We start from the raw sequence: 26,507 nt of genomic DNA, 5'->3' as shown, positions 1-26,507 counted from the left end.
TCTGCAATTACAGAGCTGTTTCTTTGAGTTTTTTCTGTGTTTTTCTGATTTTTTGCTCTAGATGGATACCCCATATTCTTTATTCATGTTATCATTTTTTTATATCATTTTCCTATTACTGACTATCATTTTAGAATTAATAACTTTATAAGAATTGTTCCCTTGCTTATATACAGAAGTTTGTCTTAATTTAAAAGAAATTTAAAATATATATTAACTACTAAAGAACTTTCTGTTGTTATAAATTTAACTGTCTACAGAATTCAAAATGTCACTTTAAACGGGAAAACCATTTCTATATTTTAAATAAATATAGAAACCTGACAATTTATTAATAGACTGTTCATGCATCACTGAACTTACTGCTTCTTCTCTCTTGATATTTTCTATACACACAAGACAAGCAGATGTCCCTGATCTAAACGAGTACATCATATCTCCTCTGGCCTTCTCTTCATCCTCACCATGGTCTGATAAATTAAGTAATTTATCATCATGATTATAATCTACTTTTAAATTTCAATAAAATTGAGAATGGAAATGGGGAATGTGTCAAAGAGACAACAACCCGACCAAAGAAAAAAACAACAGTAGAAGGTCACCAACAGGTCTTCAATGTAGTGAGAAATTACCGTATGTATCGACTTCTACTCATAATTAGAAGTCGAGAATACAACTATCATGAATATACTATAAAAACATGAAAAAAGAAAGCTCATTTCTATGCAAAAGTTCAAAGTACTTTTACTAAATTTTTTATGTATCTAATAAATAATTATTAATGTCATGAATGTATTAATATTAAATAAAAAATATATCTTGTTCAAATTGGGATCAGAAAGCGGTGTTTTTGTTAACCTGTCTGTATTATACTTTAATGGTTATATAATTCTGATGGTGGTTAATCTACAACCTGATGGAATGAGCATGACTTTTCTCCTTGTTCTGGTTTTTGTAGTGGCTTTGAAGGGATTTAAGCAGAAATTTGTATTGCTTCCTACTGTCATGACTGAGGATTTGTCCATATAGTAGGAATTAATTTTCATGGATGGAGGAAAAATCATGTATTTGTTGATACAATGTACTTAATTTCATGTGTTTACCAACATCTGCATGGATTCAAGTCTAAAGAAAATTATGTTGTTAAACATTTCAATTCCTGATTTACCTGTGTTCACCAAGTCCACAACAATTAGACGTATCCAAATCCTCAGTTTGTTATATTTATTTCATTAGTTCATAAACTGATATGATAGATGATCAAGTCTTTCCCTTACAACAAACGCAGATCCAACCATTTTGGAAAGTGGGTTCCATGAAACAATTACATAATTAAAAAAAAAGGGGAGAAGGATCTGCCAATACTTGCCTATAGTATCTGAATATGACTTGAAGACAGTTGATAATACATTATCCCCAATATCTCCTTCTTCTTCGTCGTCAGAGAACTGAGATTCTTCCAAAACATTTTGTATAGCCTGCTGATGCTTGCTGCTAACAGCTTCAAATTTCTTCTGAGCTTCATCTACACTGAGTTTATCTAAAAAAATAATACCATTTTTAAAAACAAGAATGAGTCCCAAATACACAGATTCCCCACTTGCACTATCATTTTCTATGTTCAGTGGACCGTGAAATAGGGATAAAAACTCTAATTTGGCATTAAAGTTAGATGGATCATATCATAGGTAACATGTGTACTAAGTTTCAAGTTGATTGGACTTCAATTTCATTGAAAACTACCTTGACCAAAAACTTTAACCTGAAGCAGGACAAACGAACAGACGAAAGAACAGAGGGACAAACAACCAATCGGACCAACAGACTAGAAAACATAATGCCCCTCTTCTATTGTAGTTTTTCAGTTCTTTACTAACCATTTCGTTGATAGTTAATATAAAGCTGTATTACAACTATCACATAAAGAACTGTGTTCAATGAGGTCAAGTGAAAACTATCTGACAGGTATTAGAACTTTTCAACATGTTCAAGATACCCACATACATGACATACAATGACATATCAAGATTACTAAAATTCTTATCTTTTTTCCCAGTAGTCACTCAACCATGAAAATGAGGTCAAGGACAATGGTCTTATGACAGACGAAAACTTCATAAATTAAGGCATCTATAAAAAAAGTATGAAGGATCCAGGTCTTCTACTGATTGAAACATCAAGCTTAAGTAAGTTAAGGCCTCAGCCACTGACGCTGGATCACTATCCCTAAGTCGAGCTTTCTGTGACACAAGTACATAGCAATTGCTCAACAATAATTGATTTGAAAAAGTTTCTTACAATTACAAAATCATATTTGTGTTGTTAAGTTTCTGTCTGGTTTACATATCAGTTATATAAAGGCATCACTGTTCCATATACACAAATTGGAACTGCCAATATCATATTTCTGAGTAAAATTTCTACACGTTAAAACCAACAGCAGATTAGCAGTCATGCTTCAGGCTACGTTCGCCTGCTCCGAAAAGAGCTACAGTGGGTGCAAATAAGTGTTTGCAAAAAAACAGGATGTTTACAGTTTGTCTCCCCTTAAAACATGTGTATTTAATCTAATTTTTAAAAATTATTTTAATTATTCAACCTGTTTTAATTGAAGCTATTTAACTTATTTTTACAATCAAATATAAAAAAACATGATACTTTTTTACCAATTATGTTGATAAAAAGTGACTTCCCTCCAAGTCTATTTTTAGTCAGAGAATTACCCCTTGTTTTTTATACGAAACTGTTTATAGCACCCTAATTGTTTTTACATGTCTATCTCAAAAAAAAATTAAAAATGTTTAAAATTAAGTAATTTTATTATAAATATTTTATGGCATTAAAGTATAAAATATAATCACACATATTAAATTTTGCTTATCTTATGTTCATGATGTTAGTTGAATACCTAATAATTAAAGAATGGCAAATTTTGTGAGATACATAAAAATCTAAAATCTAAATAAATGCACAGGCTTACAAGTCATCCTGGTGTACCACTTTGCAAGATGGCTTCACAGTCTGTGTTTTTGACTAATATGAATGGTAGAACAGCCTTAATTACTGACCCAGAGCTCATATTTTGAAATTCTATAGTTAGATTATGTTGGCCTATACATGTGTAGATATGCCTGTCCTAAGTCAGAAACTGATGTTCAGTAGTTGTCATTTGTTAATGTGATTCATAAATGAGTGTTTCTCGTTTTTTTTATTTAAACAGACCATTGCTTTCCTGTTTGGATTATTTTACACAGTTTAAGTAACTTTGGGGCTCTTTATCTTATTTATAACTTGCTGTTCAGAATGAGTTAAAGGCTCCATGTTGACAAATGGTTGAAGGCCTTACTTTCTCCTAAAGACAATTGCTAACTTTTTATACATTGTGACTTAAGATAGAAAGTTGTCTCATTGGCACTTATATCACTTTTTCTTATTTTTAGGTTTATCCAAAACATTGCTTAAGGGAACATACTATTGATACTGGTCTGTGATATTTCTTTTTTTGGTTGTTTACTGGAAACACCATTTTTCCATCCATTGTCCTTGACATTGTTTTCAGAGCTACCGCCATTTGTCCATTTAGCTTTGTTTTGTTCAGCATTTCCACGACCTCTTCCCCTTCCACGTCCTTTCAGATAAACAGGAACTCCAGACATTTTTATTTTACTTTAGTAACACTGAAATAAAGTCAATGTAAGTGAAACGTAGATTTATTTTTACATATAAAGCCATTAAACTCAATATCAAATGAAATAATAAAGGAACAATAGATACAGTGTGAGTAGATTTCACACACAACAGTCAGAGCTCAAGACATAAATAAGTCTGAATCTGCTTTTGACTCATAGAGGTCTAAATTTGTAAGTTTTAGGATTTATATTTACTGCAAAAGGCTATTAGCATGACACGTTCAGTACCTAAACTTTTGAACAGCATGAAAAGTGTAAAGACAATATGTCCCAGTTTTACCAAACTAGGTTTGCATGCAATTTGGTTAACACATAAAATCAAATAACAACAAACAGAAATTATTGGGTCCACTTATTATTGCAATCTTGTCATTTAAGCATGTTAAGATTTAAATGCTATATTTATCTTTGCAATATTGAGAAAAATCCTGTTTAATTCATTTAAAAAATTGCAAAATTCAAGTTTCAATCATTGCGATTATAGTCTTTCCCAATAAAAAAAAGTTGTCTTATTATAGGACCTTCTACATTTATTGTTTTAATTGTAACAACCCTGCAGGGGTTGTTAGAAGGGAGCCTTCGGGTGCATTGAAAAAGTGTTGGTGATCTTCTGCTGTTGTCTGTTCTATGGTCGGGTTGTTGATTCTTTGACAGATTCCCCATATTTTAAATATAAACATGTTTTTTAAAAGAAAAGGTGTACATGTAGTGTAATATTTATATGGTTTAACATGTTTAGTGAATGACATAATTTTATTTGAAAAATGTACTTAGATTGTAAACATGGTATACATAAATGACTCTAGTCCTGTCACGCTAGTAAATATTTTGTTGCAATATTGGGTCTCAAAGTTGACAGCAAAATTCTCTCAAAAATTGTGTTTGACCTAGATGTCAAAGCAAAAAAATAATACCTTTTCAAGACGTCATTTTTATTTGGGCTAGAGCTAGCTGTTAAACCATATCTCCCAATAAAAAGAAATAAAGCACAGCAATACCAATAAATAATTATATGCATTAATTTGCTTTCTGTCATGACAGTTTCATTCCTTAGTCCAAATGATTATGACATCTTTAACCAAGAGTTCCAAATGGTGAAGTAAATTTTACTGGTGCCATCACAAGTTGGTTCACCATCATGACCATTATGGCCATATGGGATGATATCGGAAAAAATGTCGGATATGTTCCTCCTGTTCCCTTTCCACAAATTTGACCTACCGATTTAGACGGATTTCTAATAACATGAACAACTGTGGAGTAGGATCTTCTTACCCTTCCAGTTCCACTGACCACAGCACCTGAGATCACCCCCAGTTTTTGGTAGGGTTTGTGATGTTCAATATTGAGTTTTCTATGTTGTGTTTGGTATGCTCTTATTTGTCTTGTAATTTTTTAGCCATGGTGTTCTCAGGGTATTTTTTTATCTATATATAGATGAGTTTGAACGTCTCTCTGGTATCTTTAGCCTTTCTTATGAAAAGTTATTTCATTTTATTTTGCTTTGATGCCTACGCCACAGAAAGGTCTCAAAGAAACACATATTTAATAGCCTTCTGAGACGTTATCATTATTTGGCTATGTTTTATCTGTGCTCTGACTGTGTCTGCCACACACTGACACTGTCTGGCACTCAGTCAGTGAGTGTAGCAACAACCGGTGTAAGGGAAATAACCCAATTTACCATATTCCTAACGAGTCCCGAAATAGGCGCTTGAAAGAACGGCTTTTTGTTACCTCAATCGGCCACATATCAAACGTTTTGATGACCTGACCATGTGGAACCTTTGAAAGGGAAGCTGTAAACCCCTCATTTCGTCGCCATGAGTTTAAGGTAAGAGTTGTGCTGAACATTGAAGGGGGGAATATTGATGTGTTCACTGCATTACACGATTACACACTAACAACCGATGTATTTTAATGGTCTTTAAAAAGCTCTAAGTGATGAGTATACTCTTTTATTCTTTTGTTCCCGTTCTCAAGGTGTAATTTACATTTAAAATGTCAATCTTGGGCAGGGGTTTCAAGAAATGTGGTAACTTCCTGTTTATCTCGCATTCGGAACTTCTCTGGATTTATGGATTCATTTAGAAGAAAGGGCCCATGTATTTTTTAATAATATTTACATTCCAAAAACGATTTACTATGCCTTTTTTCCAAATTATTGATCACTGTGTTAAATTTTTACATGAGAATAAAATTATTTATAAATAATTAACCTATCCACAAGATATCTTGACTGATTTTATTTTATGTAAATAATAGTTTCACTTAAAATTACAATCTTGACTTGAAAAAAAAAAAATATCTTAGATTATTCATATCTGTCTTTCCTTAAAAGTAATGTCATGATAAGCCATAACTACTTAATTTTCCTGAGGCTTAAAAGGGAATGCAGAAATATTTCAAAAGGGGCGGGGTACAGTTAATATTATATCGGTTGTACTGAAAATCAACACAAAAATTGCTGAATGCATGTACACATTTGACGTTTTTTTCCCCTTCATGATCATTTAGCTATTTTTTTTATCATTATTTATGTTCAGACATGCAATAGCTTTGTCGTGTGCATTGTGATTTTGGTGATTTCATGTTCAGATTTTTGTGTTCAATGGGTTTGTGTCATTATCAGTATAAAGGGAAATATTGTTTTATTCAGGCCAAGATCTTTTGAACTGTGGAACGTTTTGCTATCTACAAATTTCAGTATTTATCTGTTGAACTGTTCAATCAACATATAAAATGTACATTATTAGTGACTATGTAAAAATGTTTTCCAGTGAAGATCCGATTGTATTGAGTGATAGTGATAGTGACACATCTACTTCATCAGCCTCAACAGCCTCAACAGTTGACCCAGTTGTAATAAACAAACTGAAGAAGCTGAAAGATGAAGGTACAAAATGCATAAACTGAAATAGAGGAATACATGTTATATAACTAATTGCAGTGGACAAGGGTAGGCAGAAAAAAAATAGGGTAGGGTAGACTAGGTAGGGTAACATGAATCAAGGCTTGAAGTTATATTATTTTGATCATTTGGTTTGGAATAATCAAGCATTGAGACCGTACAAGTCCTTTTGATTTCACATGATCTGATATGACTTTGAAATTAAATATTTTTTCATTATGTTCCTCATGAAAGCCTTGCCTGTGTTTTTCAATGAGATTTCTCCTATACATTTTTCATTACAATTTTTTGAAGTTTCTGAGTAATAAGGGGTCAAAGGGGCAAAAAAAAAGATCAATAAGTAGTAGTGTCTCATTATTTAAAATAGTTTATATATTTCAGTTGACCGTTTAAAGGCGGCAGAAAGTGACTCTAGTGACATTTCTCTGAACTTTGGGGAGGAAGACGACTTTAAAGGCCCTCCCAGCAGGAAGCGTAAATCAAGTGAATATAAAAGTACGCATGTTCAACAAGGAACGCAAACTAAGGTATATTTTAATCTGATGTTCTCTTGATCAAATAAATAAATCACCTGGCCTTGAAGTCATAAACTTTTGAGTCAGTATTTTGTACTCATACTCAAATCAACCAATAAAAATGTTGGATTTCATGTTTCGAGCATGATTTTTGTTCTCCAAGAACTGAGCAAAGTTTTATGACTTCAACCCCAAGTTCTTATGACCAATTTTCAACATGTGGAGCTCTATATATTTATTTGTCCTGCAATTGGGTGTCCTACCATACAGAAACAGCCCTTAAGATATCCCTTAAAAGCTCGGCCCACTGTTGGACTATGTTTGTGTTTTGCTGTTTACAAGTGTTGAATATGCGCAACATCAGTCGCATCCGAATGACGTATTGTTCGACCTTATTCGAACTTACAATTTTAAAACTTGAATGTGTACATGTGTAACAAAATCAACCATGTCAATTTCACCATGCATATTAAGTGAAGGTCAAGTTCAATTAAATTTTTTTAAGTGTAATATGTTTATCTCCAGATATATTCATTTCAGATTTCCACACTCCAACATCTGAGAAGACAAAACCAACAGATCCAGACATTAAAGATAAAAAATAGGTACCTTACAATTCGTAATAATAAACTTAAATTTAAAATAGGTGAAAAAGTGTGTGAACTGAAAAAAAAAATGGACAAATTTGAAGAGGATCTTCATCATTATCATCAATAATTTCATCATTTTCAGCAATTATTTCATCATTTTCATCAACAATTTCATCATTTTCATCAATAATTTTAACCATGGATGACATTACCGAAGAATTGCCGCCCGTTCCATCAGAATTTACAAATGAATATGTTTACGAGGTTTTTAACATTTTGAAAAAGAAAAATAGTTCTCCAATTGATAAACTAAGTAATTATTTGAGCAGATCATTAGAAACACTGTATGAAAATGTAGCTTTAACAGCATTAAAAACCAAATTATACCGTCTAATAACGGATGTGAAACGTAAAGGAGGAAAGGGGAGGAAGGTGCTTTTACAAAAACCCTTTGTTATACCTTTACATGTAGTAAAGACAACATCTGATTTTGCAGATCATATAAAAACAAAAGTAGAAAAAAACTTAATCCGTGATTTGTCTTTTCAACTAAACGAAGCTAATGATGACAGGGTAAAAAAAAACTTTAATATTGATAAATTAAGGAAGGAAAAAAAGGCGTTACAGAGAAAGGTTAGATCTGAAAAGATAAAGACAAAAAAAACAAAAGATAAGAGTCAAAATAATCAAGCATCAAATCTTTTTCAAATAAAAAGACAGCTTAGTATCCGGAATTTTGATATGAAACGTCAAATTGAAAGAATGGAAAGGGAACTTAAAGAGAAAGAAAATGTGATTCAATTTATGAATAATGAACAGAAAATAAAGGACACAGATTTTCCAAAGTCAATGCATGCTGCAAAAGAAAAGTTAGAACAATTAGAACAATCAGTTAACACATTAAAAGCAAAAAACAAAGATCTAGAGGAGGAGAATGATTATGTAAGAAATTTGATACAGGACAATAACTTGCTAGAACTATATGACGAAACATCAAATCAGTTTACTGCCGACACTATAGAGTGTGTGATGAACCTTCAAAATAATAACATTTCTGCATCAAAAATAGGGGAAGTCATAAGAACAGTGTGTTCTTTATGTAAAAGACAACCGAATAGGGTACCCTCAGCCACCACTGTGAACAGAATCAGTGATATGAAACTATCTATAGCTACAAAGCAGGTAGAAGACCTGTCAAAGAAAAGTAATTTAACACTTTATTCTGATGAAACATCAAAGTTCGGAAAATCATTTGAAGTGTTTGCTGTAACAGATGAGGACAAGCACAGTTATTTGTTAGGTTTACGTGAAATGAGTTGTAAAAGCTCTGAAACTGTATTGGAAACTTTCAAAGATATATTACAGGATTTCAATGAATTATGTGACGGAAACGATGTTGGTTTTAAGGTTCTTACTGGTATTAAAAATACCATGTCAGACCGGGCTAGCACTGAAAAAAAGTTTCAAAATTTACTTGAGAATTATCGAACAACCATATTGACAACAATTATTGATGGTTGGCCAATGTTAACAGAAGAAGAAAGGGCTGCGTCGTCTCGAATGAATAATTTCTTTTGCTCTTTGCATCTTTTAGTAAATTTTGCAACCGTTTGTGGAGAGGGTCTTAAAAAATTTGAATCATTATATTTAAAAGATCATCCTATCCAAACTGATGATGAAAGTGAAATTGAAAGTGTTACTGAAAGTGGTACAATTCGACTTCTTCGAACTTCAGCGAAGTCGTTCAGTAGAGGTGTTGATGAAAAAAATGGTGTGTATAAACAGTTTAATACATATTTACTAATGAAAAAAGAAGATCATGTCAAATTTATTCGCTTCACACATAACAGATTTAATGTGTTCTTTTTACTTGGACATGTCACTTACTTTCACAGGGAAAATATTAAACACTTCCTTCATTCTTTTCAAGGATGTACAAATAGACTCCTTAGTTCAGTTTATCAAGACATTTGTAATCCACTCCTTGTTGCTGGTAGTCGCGCTTTGGGAATAATTTCCAAGATTATAACGGGCCCTTTATGGCGAAATATTGAATGCAAAACCCATATTTTGGACATAAATGATACATTGACAGGATTGCGTTCATTTTTAGCAGAAGCAAAGGACGATTGTTCAGAGGTTGTAACTGGTAAACATGTCCCATTTCCAGAAGAAAGCTGTAAAATTGAAAATGACATTGTAATGGCAGAACTTTTTAAACCAGATGAAACAGATGTTATGACAATACAGGTACTACAGGCGTTGTTCTCATGCATGTTAAATCTACTGGACAGACAAGCAGCAGATCATTTACCAGGTGGAAAATATTTCTCAAAGCCAACAGATATATCTGCAGAAAGTAAAAGTGTTTTAAAACACAATAAATTACCTGAATTTTTTTTTGGTCAGTTGGACTTTTTGTTGAGGTACAGGCCGAATGCTTCTCTTTTATGTAATGAAGCTTATTTACTTTATTCACATAACAAGACGGATGAATGGCTTCAAAGTCTAGATGATGTTATGAGGATTCAGCTAATAAATGATAGTAGAAAGGAAGGTAAAAACATACGTCTTAAGTTCAAAGAGAGATTAAAGACAATTGAAGAAAAAAGATTGGCGACATTAAAACTTAAGGAAAAGGAAATCTCTGAAAAAAAGAAACGTGTTCTAAAGAAGAAGGAAACTTTCACCAATGATATACTCTTTTTTGGGCTATGGCAGAGTAGGGAAGATATTAAATTAAAACTTGAGGAAATACCCAGTAATGCTGAAAAGAAGAAAGCACTAAAATCACAGCTTAATTTTAGGAAAAATGTGTTGCTTCAAAAATCTGACAAATCCTATTTTTTATTTTCAAGTAAGAAAATACAAAAAACAATACCTGAATTAACAGAACAACTTTGCAAACTTGTTGATGAGTCAAAGTCAGTTGCAACAGTTGAAAGTACTAGTTCCTCGCAAGTTTCACTTCTTGTCGGAAAAACAATAAGGCACAAATTTGCAGAAGGAACATTTATTGGTAACGTTATTTCTGTGGTACCTGGTTTTGGAAAATGGTACAATGTCACGTATGATGGTGACCCAGCAGTCTATGTGTATCAACTACAAGAGGACTATGCTGATGGAAATATTGAGATAGTTGTCCGATGGTATACAGCGCATGCTGTTACAGTTGTTACTTTTCAGTTCAATTGAAAGTACACATGTTCTGTTTTTATTTCACACTGCATTAGGCACAAACTATTTGATTTTCTAGGTAAAAAAATAAAATAGCCTAGGCCTCATTTTTAGTGCTATTTTAGAAATATATTGTCAAAACATTTGGCCTTATCAGATGTGGCTTGTACCACAGAAGCATATATGCTAGCCTAAATTTTAATGTAAATTATTTTTAAAATGACAATTTTCCCAGAATAGCACTTTTTATTAAGAGATCACCACAGGTTAGAAATAATTTATAAAAGACAACTCTTGTAAAAATGAGGTACTCAAACTTTCGAAAATAGTGAATGGATTCATAATAGTTATCTGTCTGTGAAGATCTCTAAATTTGTTTGTTGAAATTACAATTTATTCTGATAAGGTGGTACCTTACACTTACAAAAAATATATATCTCTGGTGAAAACTCATATTTTTTATTAGGTGTTGCATTGCATATATTAATAGTACTTTTTTTTTTTTAATTAAATATGCACACAAACCATTAGAGAGAGTATGTTTCTTTGTTGTAAGATACCACCTTAGTTGTTATGTTAATACTGGAATTGATATTGAGCAAGTCAGTTTAACTCAAGTTTGTCAACAATATTTTGCCAAGTCATTTATTTCATGTACAATATAAAACAAGAAGACTTAGTTGCCATAACATTTTTAGTAGAATGAAAGATTTGTAAGCAATTTTCTAGATAAATTTTAAAGGTCAATTTCTATTTATTTTATATATTGGTAAATTATTTTAGTTAAAATTTGTATTATGTACAATAATTTGTGCTGGTAGTTATATGATGATGATGCAAATCTAGACAATTTAATATTATTGAGGCTAGTTTTTCATTTAATTTTCTATAAAATTATGCATTCTGAAACTTTAATAGTGATTATATTGTATTTTAAGATATGTAGCTAAAAGACAGAGTGGAAGTAGGAGTTGGCAGGGTACCTTTTGCTTTATAACTGACCTAAAGTAAGTATGATTACTCATCATATCATTAAGAAAGGACATTTTATTGTGATTCTGTTGTTTTCTGAAAATATGAACAATTAATGGTCATAATATACAAATGAATGTAGTTGTTTCTTAAACCTTGATGTATCAAAAGAGAAATTAAAAACCACAACAAATTGATTATCCCCCCTTTTATTTGCATATTTGTTAATGATTGATATTTTTTTTTTCAGGGTGAATGTTGATATATTCTGCTGAAAGAAGTTACTGAATACCAATTGCATGAAAAAAGGTAACTAAAGCATCTAAATTTAATCAGGTGGTTTTTGCATTTAAAAAAAAAATCTTGAAAAAAAGGGGGGGGGGTCATTTTTACTCAAAATAACTTGTTTGCTTTGGAATTGTTAAAATCTATGGATTTAATCTCCACTTTGCTTTTCATTAATTTAAGGTTGTACTCTTTTACTTTATTCTTTAGATTTTTTACAGCTTGAATTTGATTCTCTTTAGAAACTACACTGAGCCTCTTGTTTTTTAACGGTATGGATTATTTCCCTTTGATAATTTTATTACATTTTCAAAATATATGAATATCTGTTTATATTTTAGGTAATAAAGTGTACCAATGCAGACTTGATCTACTGACAGATGATGTGAATGAGTTAGATTGCCAACTTGTGCTACTAGAACTTAAATACAAGAGAGGAACCGCTATTTATGAGATTTTGAATAAAATTGACATTCAACCAATGTTTTACGATATTTCAAATGCCTGCCATTTTGCCATTTTTCAAGATAATTGAAAAAATCAAAGTGTGTTGTGTTTCATATACCAAACTCTGTCGGATTAAGTGTGTCATTCACCTGAATTTTATTATTTGAAAAATAAGTGGTTGTTGCTAGTGAGTGGCAGAATAAATGAAGTTTCGCGAATTGTGTCTACAGCAGGTTTTTATAAGTTATAAATGAGTAATTCTATAACACTGGGTTTGAATTGAATATTTTGCACTGTTTGCATTGTCACTTACTCTGACATATGGTTAATATACATATATAATTCATTAAAATTTGACAGACTTTCGTCTTCGTGGGCATGAAGTTGTATAATTTTAAAGTCAAGCCGGTCGTGGTCAGTGGTTCCGAATTTATATTTGTTGAAACAGGGAACCTGTCCATCATAATTTAAACATTAATGTAATATAAAACTAGAAAAATGTAATTTATCATACATAACTCTCTAAAAATATATTTAAGTATAATTTCGAAAATTATTATGATTATTCATTCGCAATAAATTATTAATCTCGCTTCAACGAGATAACAAAAATGGCGAATTCTAGAAATTGAAAAAAATATTTGACCTCTCAAAACACATTTATTCCTTATTGGGTGACTGAATGGACGAAATAAGAAGGGGAGATTAAAAATTCGTATGAGTAATAACGAGAAAACCGAAGATCAGAGCGGAACAAAAGCCGCAAGGTTGGTCTTTGAAGCTCCAATCTGTCAAAATTTGACAGACCAGGTTGACAACCAGAAAATCAAACCGAAAGTGAAGGAAATCCTGACTACGCAATACGCCATTTGTTTTACTAATAAATACATACATACGTTCCTCAAAATTTGAAATAACATGGAATGAGTGGTTGACATATTTGACAATGAATCCAAACACAAAAACAAACAACACCAAGTAAACTTATTTTTTTGTCATGCAAAATTTCACATTTGAACCTGTTGTCATGTTGAAAGAATTAAGATACAAAATTTACTTGAAAGTTGTCACACATGTCATTAAAATAGCTGAGGGTGTTGGTGGTTTCAGTCATGTACCACTGAGGCCATGTAAACAAGTTGCACTTTTATAATATGAGGCAGGCATTACCTTAGCTGCGGTATTGTAGCTCTTTAGGTCCTTTTGTTATTTTTTTACTATTTGCGGACGATAGATGGTCCGCAAATAGTCAAAAAATAACAAAAGGACCTAAAGAGCTACGATACCGCAGCTAGCATTACCTGTGAATGGGGACGAAGTCTGTATGAATTATTTTGTTTTAAACTTAAATTTCTTAAAAAAAGAAACGGAATACTGTAACGTTTCCAATTTTGGTTCTGTTGTTAGGGATTTTACTTCTGACTATCTAAGTCATTTTGTAAGTAATGATGTCATGTTCAATGTAAACAAAGTAACGCAATACAGGTAACGTTAATTCACATCGATGACAAACAATTAGTAAAAATGAAATATTGGTATTGTTTTCCTTGAGTTCCTATATTTTATTAGACTACTCCAATAACATAATGCATTACTTCATTACACAGTCTGTTTCACAGTTTCTTTTTTTGATGGATTCAATAAAACAATACTTCCTTCTTATTGTAAAATCTGCCAAATAATATCAGAATCAAAAAAATATGTCTGGCTTGCTCACATATTTTTGGAAGTCTTGCTAACCACCATTGGTGTTCTATGTTAAATGGAGTTTTAGTAAATCACACTGTCACAACCAGGGCATGTGTTTCAAATCAGTTTTTAAATCGACAAGCTTAACCAATTATAGATGACTAAGGGAAGTGTTGGGTGCTCAACATGCTCAAATTGTAGATTTAAAAGAAAATCTTTTGAAATGTTTTTCAGTCATGACAAATTTTATTCACAAAGTTGATCAGATATACATAATATGATTTTGTCATTTAGAAAATGTTATATAAACATAAACATCATGAACCAGTGCCTGAAATGGACGGTCGCCCACTCGCCTCAGGCGACCACTTTTATGTCAGGGCGATCAGAAGTTCTCAAAAGACAAGTAATTACTGGCCCAAAATAAAACGTCTGGGCGACTGCCCTACACTTCCTCTAAAATTCAAATTATCGTAATTTAAAAAAACAAAAATCATTAAACTTTAATCATGTAAAGAATTGAAGGTTTTCCTGAGCTGCTCTCCCGTAAAAAAACAATGGAAGACAACTCTTGATTAACTAGACATTTGTGACAACTCAGCCCATCGGAAACTCGTAAATTATGATTACTTGGCTAGTTATCGTCCTATAATCTGGTCCGTGTTGTTCAAGGTCGAGTTGTCTAAAACTTTACCGAAACGTATTTGTAACGGACGTACTGATTGGTCAAAGTGAATATACTCGACCAATGATAACGAAGTTAGAAAATATAGCCGAGGTCGTAATACGGCACAACTAAAATAAATATGACCGAGTTGAAAATCTGCTGGTCGTTTTTGAAAAGAAGTGGAGGAGAATAGTAGAAGCCAGTGATCCCGCCTGCCCTTGGTGCATTAACCCCTGCCTGCCCTTGGTGCATTAACCCCCGCCTTTCTGCCGTCCATGGCAAAATAATGGCCCCCTCTTACTTTTCAAAAGATAATGCATGTGTTTACGTATCATAGCAAATTCAAATAAAAATAAACAAAAAATATATTAAAATTAAATTTTAAACAATTTAAAAGGCATACATAGTTTGACTTAATTAGTAAACAAGTTAAACGTTTTGTTTTATAACCATGAGTATGGAATTTAAAGAAGAACCAAAGAAATTTGAATTTGATCATAACAAGATTACACCACTTCCTGTTTTATTTCTTGTATTAATAATCCTCCTTACATAGGAGCACTTATCAAATGCTTTTATTTTTTTAACCATAATGGAGAAAAAAATAACTGCTTATACCTTCTTTAACATATGCAATGTATTGTTGCATCAATATAATATGGTAATCTGTTGTATCACCTGTTGTATTTATAAAACTCCCTACTAAGGAGCACTTTGGTGTGCACTTCTTAATACTTTTTTGTAACAATTTGAATGATTTTAAGTAAGGTAACTTTCAATAACATGAATACTATATGTCATATAGCTCATCTTTCAGAACTACTTGGTTATTCTTATAGACTTGTATAATTAAGTTAATTATATATATAAAAAAAATGAATTTTCTAAGGCTTCTTTTCCTGATCAGAGGTAAGTAGTCTTACAATTTCTTTGCATTTTTATTGAAAGATACATGTATGAACAAAATAGAGGAAAAAGACATTTTCAAGAGTTTTGCCCTTGGAAGACATGCAGACCTTGGCTGCAGGTATCTGCTGAGTCAATGACCTGTACTTAGTGTACAGATTTACACGAAGCACCAAAAAAGTACTTCTTTGTGTTTTTTCTTTGGTTTTTACTATAAAATTTGTCAAAAATATTTGGGCTGGCACTATATCATTTGGGCCAGTAATCCTGAAATTTTACTTGCCCAAAAAAAAATTTTCGGGCCAGCCTTTGGCTGGCCCTCATTTCAGGCACTGTGAACATGATGAATAATTTTATATTTAAATTTTCAGTATTGTCCCAGCTTCTTTGTCAGAGTCAAGACCACAAACTGGGGACGGAATGTAAGTTTATTATGTTTGTGTTTAAATTATTGTTAAACATGTACATGTACCTGGTAACCATGGTAACATGTGTTATTACTGTAAATTGAAAATTTAACATGTTAATTGGGTGCATTTATTTCATGTGATTATTGAAAATCCTGTTCAACCAATGATATCAATCCAAAAAAATATGTGATAGTCATAATAAAGAAGCACTAAAAAGATAAAATAAAAAAAAAGAAGCACTAAAAAGATAAAATAAAAAAAAATGTACAAAATTTGACTTGTGTAATTAGAATGCACCTGGCCCATGGTAGTTTTGAACTCACAACCCTTATACATGTTATTGTTGACATGCTAGGGATTCAATAGATGATCTTAGAACCATTTAGCCACAGTACTGACAAAGCCTTTTAAAGTAAGTCAATATTTGAGATATATATATTGCATGTATTGGACACATGTGTTTATCTGTCACCAATTAATTATAACCAGATTTATGGTACAGACATGACAGAATACAATAAAAGATAAATAAATTATTTTTTAAAAGCATTTGAGCATTTTATTTATTTTAAATAGGAAGCGAGCTGCTGCAAAGGAACAGATTGAGAAGTTTTACTATCAGTTAACAGATGGGTGTGGCAGAGAAAATTGTGAAAATGCACACTGCGCATCAAGCCCAACATTTATCCTCAGAGATCAGGAACGCAATACACTTGCATTAAAAGCCGTAGAACTGTTCAGAATTAAAGCAGACTTATGTGAAGTGCAGCCAAGCAAGGTTGCACGAGCAGCCAAACCAGCACAGGCTAGTTCAAGTTCACAGGGAACCTCACCCTGTGAACCATCAACGTCAGCATGTACTACTCCGGTGAAGCCTGTTGTGTCATTTATGAAGCCAAGTTCATCAAGTTCTTCCCTATCAGGTATTTACTGCAGATACATGAAGTTTTAATGGAAAAAGGATGTTTTTGTTGCATGTTTTTGTGATTGCTTTAAGCCATTGTTGATGTTGATACTTTACGAAACCAAACAAAGAAGAACAGGAAAAAGGGCATCACACAGAATTTTTAATAAAAACAAATGAATAAGTTTGATCTTTAACAATGTTAAAATAATGATGTATATATACATGATATATACAACTGCATAACTTCTTAGTTTTTAGCAATGACCGTGATTCTAATTTTCCTTACACTATTAAAGATGAATCTAATTGTTATTCAATTTAATAATTATCATGAGATACAATGTATTTGCAAAGATAAAACTACATAAAAATAGTGAAATACTTATAGATTATCGTTGATCTTCTCACATGTCATGCATGTCTCAACGAGATTGATTTTCTCGCTTGAGCTGGAACAGCGAAAGTGAGAAAAGCAATCAAGTTGAGATGACCAATGATAATCTGTTTATCGCTATTTTACCTATAACGACGTTGTCAATTTCATGTCAATTTCGTTAGCAACGCCACGTGGCCTCCTTAGTTTCAAGCGATAATTTTTCCATCTCAAGCGAGAAGCATGATATGAAAATTATCACAAAAAAAGATCAAAGGAGAAATGCACAAAATAGCGATAAATGTAATAAATATATACTTTAAATAATGTTCTAAACATAACATCTTGAAAATTTGAAAAATAAAGGTTGTTCTCTCATTGAAATTGATGAAACTAGAGATTTTTGAGTGTGTAATAGATGTTGAAATTTTATAAATGTATTTCAGAGAAAAGTGCAAGCATGGCAAGTGTACAGTATTTAACAGAAGAAAAAATTAAAGAACTGGTTGATGAATGTGAAGGGAGTAAGTCATGGTCAAAATTCATACGTCTGATTGGAGCCACATTCAATAATCCTGAATCATTATCAATAAGTTTCTTAATGCAACCAGAAGGTTCAGGTCAAACAAAACATTCAAAAGACACTAATACTAAGAAATTTGATGAAGACAAAGATGTGGATGAAAAGGAAGATTTCATTGATATTCAGTCCAAGCATAAAAATAATCAAACAGCGATAGAACAATTGAATTTATCAGAAGATGATGTGTCTGTAGATATCGCTTCAGTGAGGAGGGCTTTTGATGCGCTGATGAAGATTCCCGACTTGCCATTTATACCAGCTCTTACTAATGCATTGACTTATTTAGCCAAAGGTGTACATATAGATTTAAAATTCAACCCGCTGATCTTGAAGCAGAATCCGCAATTATTAAATGTTTTTGTTATAGTAATGGAACTACCATGTCTTTCAAGTCCAGAATTTATAGAAAGGGCTTTCCCAGATTTTTGTAAGGCACTATGTAAACTACCACTAAGTGGGCAATGTAAGTTAGCAAAAGTTTGGGCCAAATTTGGGGCAGATTGGGTAAGGGAGAGAGTACAATCTCTTCATCAGTTGATTACAGTTAGGATTGTCAACAACGAAGGAAGATGGGGAAGAGGCTATCACATAAACGATGATGCTGACATTGCTAGTGCTACTAGAGTGATGAAAATTCTCTACTATGCTAGTATATTCGGTGGAGAAAGAGACTCGGAGAAAACGATTGCTGAAGAAAAAGCAATAAACGATGATGACGAAAATTTGCAAGATATGCTACAACTTCAAGGAGCAGTCGGTCATTCAGAACCTAAGGAACTTCGTCACCAGAAGGAAGACCCCTATGCTCAGCAGCTAAATGCTTATTCCATTGATTGTCGTAAACCTCTTGTTCCATACGATGAATTTATCAATGAACTTCTGAATGAGTATTTAGACGTAGAAACAGACTACAAATACAAAGACGATACAGATGATTCTAAAATATCTTTCATGAATCATAGTTATATTTTAACGACGGCATCAAAATTTACACTCATGTATTTTGACAATAGAGTGCGGATGTTTAATGAAAGGAGGAGTTCAATTTTACAGACAATTGTTCATGGGTTACCTCCCATTCCTTACCTGCGTCTGCAGGTCAGAAGAGATCATTTGATAGATGATGCCTTAGTTGCTGTAAGTAAATAATACATGCTGCAACAGAAATGTTTGTTCTGGTTTGGATTTGTTAGTTTTGTAAATTGATATCGTCTACGATAAAAAAAAAATCCTATAAAATACAATAATATTAATAAAACGAAGAAAAATAAAAGTATTGAAGTCATGATAATACAAACATCAAATCAAAAGTAGACACATTCAATGCCATGTAATCATGGTAATAAAATACACAAAATTCAAGAAAAAAACCTGAAATATTTTTATACCACATTGTACTACAATGTACTAAGGAATGTGATTAAAGTGATTAATAAATAAAGCTTAAATCCAGGAAAAGGGTCATCTGCTATTTAGTTTATAATTAGGTTAAATGCTTCTTTTGCGAAATGACCAAACAATTGTTCAGTTATTCTTGCAATCAAAAGTCAAAAACCCCAAAAAACAAATTAAGAATAACATACATGAATATAGAGCATGTAGAGCAAGGCTTTCTTTATAGATGTAAAAGTGTATAAGGTAACCTAAAATGAGAAAGGTAGCTTATAGTCATTTGTGGTTACTAAAACATGAAAATTACAGACTATGATATATCTTAAATTAAATAAAATATTGCGTTAATGTGCATGAAATATTTACTCCTTGACATTTAGAAAGCAACAACTACTACGTACATGACATTCTCAATCAATATGATTAAATAAATACTATATGATGATAATATTGTGTGTATATTTTATTTGTACATTTTATAGTTAGAAATGACCGCAATGGACAATCCTCAGGATCTGAAGAAACAGCTATTTATAGAATTTGATGGTGAGCAGGGGCTCGATGAAGGTGGCGTGTCAAAAGAATTCTTCCAGTTGGTGATAGAAGAGATTTTCAACATTGACTTTGGTAATGTTTTAGAATTTGTTAAATTAGGTTAAATTCAGGAAGTAATTATTTTTTGTTTTAATGTGTAGACTAGAAACATGATGATTATAGTGATACTGTAAGCTGATCGTCATAAATATTATGATGTTCATATAATGGCAAAATTTCCATGATTACAACTGTTACGACTGTAAGAATTGCAAAAATGAAGAATACAATTTTATAAAAAAAAAATTATGGCATTATTTATCACGTTTATACATGTGTATGTGTCATCATTATTTATATACATTGATCAACAATCACAATATCAATGCACACACACAGTATATAAAGAATGAATTTCAGTATTTTAACTATGATTTTTTGTTTATTTTTCGTAATATGTGAGTTTTATTGTTTTAACCCCTTTTCAAGAGTTTCTTTTTTACAGGTGATAAAAATATATATAAATGTAAATAAAAAAAAAGTAATTATTGCTGTTTATTATACAATTTTGTTTATCATATGATGTTATATTTAATTTCAGGTATGTTTGTATACAATGAAGATCAGAATGTGTTCTGGTTTAACCCCACCTCTTTTGAGAATGATGGACAGTTCACATTAATTGGCATCATGTTAGGATTAGCAATATACAACAGTACGATAGTAGATGTACATTTCCCAGCGGTTGTCTACCGTAAATTAATGGGAAAGAAAGGAACATTTGAAGATTTAAAAGAAGTTGATACTGTAAGTCTATATAAATGAAAATCAATAACTGTTTATTAAACTTTTTAATTTGTAAACATGTTGAGAAGGTGCTTTAGTTGAAAATTACTCTTTTAGGTTATTATTTGGAGTAAATGCTGATAATAGTTGACAATTCACTCTGAAGTTTCCAGGGCTCTTTGCACCAGGGAAATGGTAGCTTTCAGATTTTGCTCCAAAGAATCAGCTAAAAGAAGCTTGTATACTTCTTGATTTTTAACTGAATACCTCAATGTTGTCTCCTGATTTATTAAAATTTCTTAATCAAAATATTGACATTCTCCAAGAAATAAGTTTCTACAAGAAAAAATTGCGAATTATCTCCCTTATTTCAATAAAAATCACATATTTATCAATTTTTTTGGAAGTAAGTTATTTTTCATAAAAAAAATTACTAATGAATATGTTATTTTTACAATCAGTGAAAGGTAATCCATATTCTAATACTTGAAATAACTAAAGTTAACATTTTGTATTAAATTTTAAAAGAAACTGAAAGTGAATATATATTTTCCTTTTAGACCTTAGCGAAGAGTTTGCAGGAATTAATGGACTACACAGAAGATGATATTGATGAAGTTTTCATGCAGACATTCCAGATAGGTTATAAAGATGTCTTTGGAAGCTCTCTGACTCAAGATCTCAAGGAGAATGGAAACCAAATAAATGTTACTCAACAAAATAAGAAGGTATGTTATAAATTTATTTGATAGTCACATTTCGCTGCTAAAAGTCTAACTGATACATATTTCAAATAGAAATAAGAATTTGGAAATCATGGGACTGATCCAATCTAAAGTCACCCCTTCCTCCTTAATAAATTGAAATATTATGATACACAACAGAAGGGTCATAAGTTATAAAGGGAGTTGAAGACAATCATGCGCCAAAAAAATGTTTTTCTTATTTCTGATTCTAGTACTTTCCGTGCCAATTGTATTTCATCTACTGTATCACTGGCCTGATAACACTGAGGTGTGTTTCTCTGCCATCACCAACAAACAATCAATCAACAGGGTTATGTTCAAGATTTTAATAGCTAGAATTCAAAAATTAAAGAGAACAAACATCATGAGAACAGTTTTCACTTTAAAGTACAATTAAACAGTTCATCACTCTGTATGTTTACTGATATTTTAAGTTTTATTTCCTTGCAGGAGTTTACAACTTTGTATGCTGATTTCATTCTCAACAAATCTATACAGAAACAGTTTAGAGCATTTAAAAGAGGCTTTCAGATGGTAGTCAACGAGAGTCCACTGAAAACACTGTTCAAACCAGAAGAGATTGAGCTGTTAGTGTGTGGTAGTAAGGTAAGTAGAAGCAATCTCACAATAAAAACAGTATTTATGAAATTTATCAAATATTTTGCTTCAAAGAAAGGCTTTGAAATACTTGAATTTCTTAGCAATGCTACAAGCTGAAGTGCTGTCTTTCATCTTGACAGTGTCTTGGACGTCATAAGCTAAGCACAAAATGAAAATATAGAAAACTCATTAAAGCTGTATTTTTGTGATCAGTGAAATTCATGAACATAAAAAAAAGACTTTCACTTTTACATGTTTTAGAGCAACATGTATATTTTAGAAAAATGTATGGATCTTCTAACTATAAAGGCAACAAAACATTATAAATCAATCCAGTAAAAGTAGTAAATAAAATTCTATAATTAAAATGTCTTCTGTTTCAGGAATTTGATTTCAGCGCACTAGAACAGGCAACAGAATATGATGCAGGATTCACAGCAGATCATAGGACAATAAAGTAAGTTTGTAGTCATAACTGGATTGGACTTTACACTCTGGCTTCCTCCATCAATAAAAGACTAACAACCTAGAAATAGCACAATAGTGGTACAGTAGACTCCACCTAATCGGATATCGGTTAAACGAATATATTGGCTATTGTAATATTATTTCAAAACACCGAACCATTCCCTATACATTTCAGTCAAAATACATCGGTTAATCGAATATCGGTTATTAGAATATATCGGCTAATTGGATAAGAATATTCATGAAAAATGTGTGAAAACCATGTACAATCGAATATTTTGAAATAATTTCATATTTTTCTCGACAGGAAATGAAGCCGGAATTTGCGCCATTACGAAGTTTAAGAAAAACTTCAGTACAGAAATGTTTCATTTTTATTAATAAAAACGATCTTATATAGTGAAATAAAACATATTTTTCTTGTTGTCTTGTTTATTTTATGAATCTGGTGTTATATTTTGCCTAAGATGTGTTTGTTATGTGTTTATCCAAATGTGATCGTTATCATTTACTTCACAAACAAGACACGACAGAAATGATAAACTGAGCGTGATGTTCATCAATGTTTATTAAATATGACTGAAATGTACCTCGAGCTCTTCTCAACAATTTATTAAAATATATATAGAAGTCCCGTGTAAAAATAAGAAATCGTGTGTCAATAGCATATCCCAGGTGAAATAGAAAGTTTATGTAACTTGTACACACGGACGCCATTTTCCTAATTTACATAATATTCAGCCTTTTATTTTAAACCACGACAGAAAAACAAATTAATTTTACTCATCTTGATTTCCAATTTTATAATCATAAAAGTAGTTATATTACATGTACTTGAATTTGAAATGTGTTTCATAAATGAAAAACTGTAGAAAATTAGATCCGAGTTCGATTATAGTTAGAAGTAGCTATTAATAGATATACCTGTGGCCTACTTCCAAGAATTCATAGTTATTTTTAGCTTTTACCTGTTTTAACACACACATGAAACAAATCACGCAAAAACAACAAGTCTCATTATTTAAGGGGTACATATTTTATTCAGATAATCAACACATAATTAAAAAATCAATAATAGACTGACAGATAATCAAAATACATTATAATCAGCTGATTGATCTATTACTCAATCAATTGAATTAACCGAACTTGTACCTGAAAAAACATCGAGATAAGTTAGAAATTTCCATTAATAAAGCAGCTATGATAGCTATTGGTATCTTAGGGTTGTATCTGTCAATTTTGAAAAAAAAACTTGGAGGAATATACGTTCATCGGCTAATTGAATATATCGGACAATCGGATATTTTTAGTTGACATTTTGGGTATCCGATTGGCCGGAGTCTACTGTACTGTGCTAAAAGTGGTGTTAAACCCCAATCAATCTTGATTATTGTTTTATTGTAACACATAGATCAATTTATTCATTTCAACTTTACTTAGATTTCATGCTTGGATGACAGGCAGTTTTAGTGTTCTGGTTTATTTCTCAGAAATCCATGTAATGTTTTATATGTATAGAAAAGTGGTGGAAGATAGAAATGGATATCCAAAATTATATTATACAATCATGGACAAATTGACAATGCAACAACAAAATATGGAAAATAGTTGTCTCATTGGCAATCATACCACATCTTCTTTTTTATATCGTCAGTTTTACTTAATTTTCATCAAACACACTATTTTAAACACATTTAAAAGACATTAAACTGTTTTTCCCTGTTGTTCGTTTAAGTGATGTAAAAATAAAGAGATGTGGTATGATTGCTAATAAGACAAATCTCCACTAAAGTTCAAATGAAATGGATTTAAGCAATTAAATGTTACTGAACTGCCTTCATCAATGAGAAAAAACATAACTGTATTGTCAGCTATAGAAGGCCCCTGACATGATAAATATGATACAATTCAATCGAGAAAACTAACTTCCTATTTTTTGTATGAAAACTATTAAATGATAAAATGGGATTCATTGTAAACTTTTGTAAACTTTGTTGTAAATTAAATTGGATTCACAAATTCAGAGTTCACATCAATGTGAGATTGCTATATTTATGAAGTGAAATATATACCAGTAACAGAAAGTTTATTGTTTCAGACATTTTTGGGAGGTTGTTCACGAGTTTTCAGAAGAACAAAAACGTAAACTGTTACAGTTTACTACAGGAACAGATAAGGTACCAGTTGGTGGACTGTCAAAACTCAAACTTATTATAGCAAGGAATGGACCTGATTCTGAAAGGTACAATTGATATATATCAATGAATATAATAGAAATCTTTAACAAAAATCCTCCAGCAAAAAAATATTATTATTGTAATTTGTTTGATAAGGACAATTGACAACTAAAATATTTGTCAATAGGATCGTATATTAACATCTTATATTAGTACTGTTGCCCAAGACTTTTATGTATATAAAAATGCCTACGAAAATAAAAAGAACAAACAAAACAGCCAATAGAAAAAAGGAAAAGAAACAGAATTATTTCATTAAACCCTACATAGAAAACAAAACATTAACATAACAAACTGGAGGTGGACTCAAAGGGTAGTTAGTTCCAGCTTCTAAAGTTGCAAAAAAAATTTAAGCCCCAACTATGGTGAAGTGGGCATTTAGACTTACCCCTTCACATTTCCTATGTCCCGAAATTGGTTCATTTTGCACTTATACGCAATGATAATAACCACAAAAAAGAGATCCAAGTTGAAATTTGGTGGCGTCATTTTTACTGTTCTAGTGTTATGTCCCTTTACAAATGAAAACATTGCTGAATTTTTGTTTCCCTGTAACTATTTCTTATATCAAATGAAACATATTCTTAGTCATCTTTGAGAAGGAAATTTACTAGATTATAACTGAACTTTTTTTTTAATTTTTCATTTCAGGTTACCGACTGCACATACTTGCTTCAATGTACTGTTATTACCAGACTATACAACAAAGGAGAAATTACAAGAACGTTTAATCAAAGCTATAAGTTACTCGAAAGGATTTGGAATGTTGTAAAAAACTATATTGTGATGCAAAATTAAGGGGGTACAGAACACCTAAGGGAGATAATAATGTTAAACTCTGCAGTTTTAATCATATACTATAAGTAAAGATAAATCAAGCTTTTAAATATTAAAATTTTAGTGTGTCTAACTGCTATATATCCAATGAAACTATTCTAGTAAATATGTGTGTTTTGAATTTCTTATTTTTTTTAATTTTTTTTTAACAGGTCAAAGTTTGTATTTTGTCAAAATTTTATGAAAATTAAACAAGCCAAATCTATTTTAGTCAAAGTGTTCGGTACTCCCTTAAAGAGTATGAAATTATCTTCCATGAAAGCCATGATTTTCATTGAAATTTGTGAATGTGGAAATTTTTTATATCTATTTAAGTCAAAATTGGCATAAAATCATTAAGATTAGTGTTTTTAAAAATTTCCACATTTGCAGATTTCATATTTGAATTGTTATTTATACAAATTATAAATTGGGAAATTAAAATTAGTGAAACAATTGTTGCATATTAAATCATAATTTCATAACCAGAGGCACTGCATTGCACAGAATAGAAGCACTTTTTACCTTGTTTTTAATTAAGTGCACATTGATATTTTTTTTAAGTGTATCATATAAATCAAGGCATAGTTTGACCAATCTGATTTACCCTGTAATCACACAAGAAAATTTAAAATTATTTCAAGGCCTTAGAATAAAAATTCAACCTTAGAATTAAACTTTACAGACCTTTATATATAAGTGGTTACAGATTAAGGGCAACAGTGTCTAGCTTATGTAGCTATATATATGGTTGTTTCTTAGACTTTTTACAAGTCCCATGCCTAACATTGCCTTGGTATGTCC

General features: G+C 31.4%; 4 protein-coding genes across 5 annotated transcripts in view; 3 read left to right on the top strand and 1 right to left on the bottom strand.

Annotated features, from left to right (window-relative positions):
• Positions 1-13,005, bottom strand: part of LOC134697359 (NF-X1-type zinc finger protein NFXL1-like) — a 37,961-nt gene extending 24,956 nt beyond the window's left edge. Inside the window, exons 1-4 of the mRNA XM_063559586.1 lie at positions 12,900-13,005; positions 3,473-3,677; positions 1,370-1,540; positions 364-470 (exon numbers count right to left, since the gene is read on the bottom strand). Of these exons, the coding sequence (XP_063415656.1) occupies positions 364-470; positions 1,370-1,540; positions 3,473-3,656 (462 nt within the window). The 5' untranslated portion in view covers positions 3,657-3,677; positions 12,900-13,005. The remainder of the gene's footprint in view (positions 1-363; positions 471-1,369; positions 1,541-3,472; positions 3,678-12,899) is intronic.
• Positions 5,343-12,650, top strand: LOC134697358 (uncharacterized). 2 transcript variants are annotated; one of them, XM_063559585.1, is made up of 7 exons: positions 5,343-5,523; positions 6,470-6,585; positions 6,982-7,127; positions 7,656-7,720; positions 11,821-11,889; positions 12,105-12,163; positions 12,481-12,649. In XM_063559585.1, the coding sequence occupies exons 1-6, from the start codon at positions 5,513-5,515 to the stop codon at positions 12,127-12,129; spliced, it is 432 nt and encodes a 143-aa protein (XP_063415655.1). In that variant the 5' UTR covers positions 5,343-5,512; the 3' UTR covers positions 12,130-12,163; positions 12,481-12,649. The 2 variants fall into 2 exon arrangements, with proteins under 2 accessions (XP_063415655.1, XP_063415654.1); XM_063559584.1 differs by lacking the exon at positions 5,343-5,523 and having other exon boundaries at positions 5,990-6,585; positions 12,481-12,650.
• On the top strand, positions 7,852-11,744 carry LOC134697357 (uncharacterized). The gene has a single exon (XM_063559582.1). It carries the CDS (start codon positions 7,904-7,906, stop codon positions 10,898-10,900), a length of 2,997 nt encoding a protein of 998 aa, XP_063415652.1. The 5' UTR covers positions 7,852-7,903; the 3' UTR covers positions 10,901-11,744.
• Positions 13,006-13,174: 169 nt separating the features above from the next.
• Positions 13,175-26,218, top strand: LOC134697316 (ubiquitin-protein ligase E3A-like). The gene is made up of 11 exons (XM_063559511.1): positions 13,175-13,353; positions 16,220-16,270; positions 16,835-17,181; positions 17,985-19,258; positions 19,996-20,140; positions 20,649-20,854; positions 21,394-21,561; positions 22,030-22,185; positions 22,563-22,636; positions 24,749-24,892; positions 25,539-26,218. The coding sequence occupies exons 1-11, from the start codon at positions 13,304-13,306 to the stop codon at positions 25,657-25,659; spliced, it is 2,736 nt and encodes a 911-aa protein (XP_063415581.1). The 5' UTR covers positions 13,175-13,303; the 3' UTR covers positions 25,660-26,218.
• Positions 26,219-26,507: the final 289 nt, after the last annotated feature.

The sequence above is a fragment of the Mytilus trossulus genome, chromosome 14 (genome assembly GCF_036588685.1).
Source record: "Mytilus trossulus isolate FHL-02 chromosome 14, PNRI_Mtr1.1.1.hap1, whole genome shotgun sequence".
Lineage (NCBI taxonomy): Eukaryota > Metazoa > Mollusca > Bivalvia > Mytilida > Mytilidae > Mytilus > Mytilus trossulus.
Note: the sequence above shows the minus strand (reverse complement) of the source record. Positions and strands in the feature narration are given on the sequence as shown.